The sequence below is a fragment of the Poromitra crassiceps genome (assembly GCF_964638095.1).
Source record: "Poromitra crassiceps genome assembly, chromosome: 12".
Lineage (NCBI taxonomy): Eukaryota > Metazoa > Chordata > Actinopteri > Beryciformes > Melamphaidae > Poromitra > Poromitra crassiceps.
The window spans coordinates 3,103,156-3,104,803 of record NC_139632.1 but is presented as its reverse complement, the minus strand read 5'-3'; the positions used below and the strand labels follow the sequence as shown (position 1 = coordinate 3,104,803).

At 55.4% G+C, this 1,648-nt stretch overlaps 1 protein-coding gene across 1 annotated transcript; it reads right to left on the bottom strand.

Annotated features, from left to right (window-relative positions):
- Positions 1 to 463: 463 nt before the first annotated feature.
- Positions 464 to 1,411, bottom strand: mafaa (MAF bZIP transcription factor Aa; the record flags this gene model as incomplete). The annotated part of the gene is made up of 1 exon (XM_083647171.1): positions 464 to 1,411. One exon carries the CDS (start codon positions 1,409 to 1,411, stop codon positions 464 to 466), a length of 948 nt encoding a protein of 315 aa, XP_083503297.1.
- Between the last annotated feature and the right edge of the window lie 237 nt (positions 1,412 to 1,648).

Sequence of the window (1,648 nt, the reverse complement as noted above, 5' to 3'; positions counted from 1 at the left end):
AATAAAATAAAATCTAAAAATCCTCATTCATCCCCCAGGTGTAAGACAAAAACATCTCTCTGAATTAAGACAGTCATGTTAATTGTCAATGTGTTCAGTAAGACTTCAGTTGCAGGTTTCCTTGTGTTGCATCAGAGAAAAGTCTTTTGATTTGACTATATAAGTGATCCCATGTGTCCAGATCGGAGGTCTTTGTGTGTAGGCTTGCAGAAGTTCAGCCAAAACATCTTTTAAGACTTACCATGCGCACAAGGATTACTTATGTGCGCATCTAATGCTTATTTGTTTACACATGAAGCATTGTGTTATTAATGTGTTTTAATGTACAACGATAGTCTTTTTGTCAAGGAGGGAATAACTGTAAACAAAATAAAAACGAGAAAAATATAAATAAGAATTAAGAGGAAGTTCGGGGTGGGTTGGGGGGATATAATTAAGAGTCTATAGCTACAAAGAATCAGTCTCACATGAAGAAGTCAGTGCTGGCCTGTTTGCCGTGGCTGCCAGTGGACGGGTCTCTTGTGTTTGCGCCTCCCCCGGCACTGTAGGTCCGGCTGGCCAGCTTCTCGTACTTCTCCTTGTAAAGATCCCTCTCCTTGGCGAGGCGGACCACGTCTTGCTTCAGCTGCTCCACCTGGCTCTGCAGCGTGCACTTCTCGGTCTCCAGCATGTGCCTCTGCTGCACGCGCTTGTAGCGGCAGGACTGCGCGTAGCCCCGGTTCTTCAGGGTGCGCCTCTTCTGCTTCAGGCGGATCACCTCCTCCTTGCTGAAGCCCCGCAGCTGCCGGTTCAGCTCCCGCACCGTCATGCTCACCAGCTGGTCGTCCGAGAAGCGCTCCTCTAGGCGGGCGTGGTGGCCGTGGTGGTGGTGATGGTGGTGGGCCTGGTGGTGGTGTGCCGCCGAGGAGGCCGTGGACAGGTCCTCGCCGGCGTACTGCTGCCCGCGGAAGCCGTCGTAGGCCTGGTGGTGGTGGTGATGGTGGTGGTGTGCGTTGCCGATCAACGCCTCCACGGCGTCCTCCGGGGTGAGGTTGAGCGCCTCGGGGTTGATGTGGTGCTGGTAGCTGGGGATCCAGTACAGGTCCTCCAACTGGGGCTTACCCGCGGTGCTCTGATTGTTGTTGCCGTTGCTGCTGCTGTTGTTGCTGCCCCCGCCGACCCCGTTGACGAGGCCCTGGCCCGGCTGGGCGCCCGGGCTGGGCGCGCAGAAGCTCGGCGAGGACGGCACGGAGGAGCAGGGCGTGCTGATCGGCGTGGAGGACAGGGAGCCCGGCGGGAGGCGGTGGCAGTAGCGGTCGGCCTCGGGTGGCTCCTTCTTCACCTCGAACTTCATCAGGTCGAAGTCGTTGACGTACTCGATGGCCAGGGGGCTGTTGGGCAGCTCTGCGCTCATGGCGAGGTCGGTGGCCATGTCAGTCCATGCGCCGACTCCCGCCTTCACAGCCAAACCGACAGCGGGCAGCCCTCTCGGTTATAGATTGCGAAGAGGAATAAAGGGCTGTTTGGCGTATATATAGACGCACACACACGCCCGGTGCGTGGGGCTGCTGCAAGGCCGGTGGAGTGGGTGGATAAACTTATTGGGGTCTCCTAGTTCCTAAAACAACTTCTATATATAGTGGCGTGAATATAAGTATGCATGTACTGT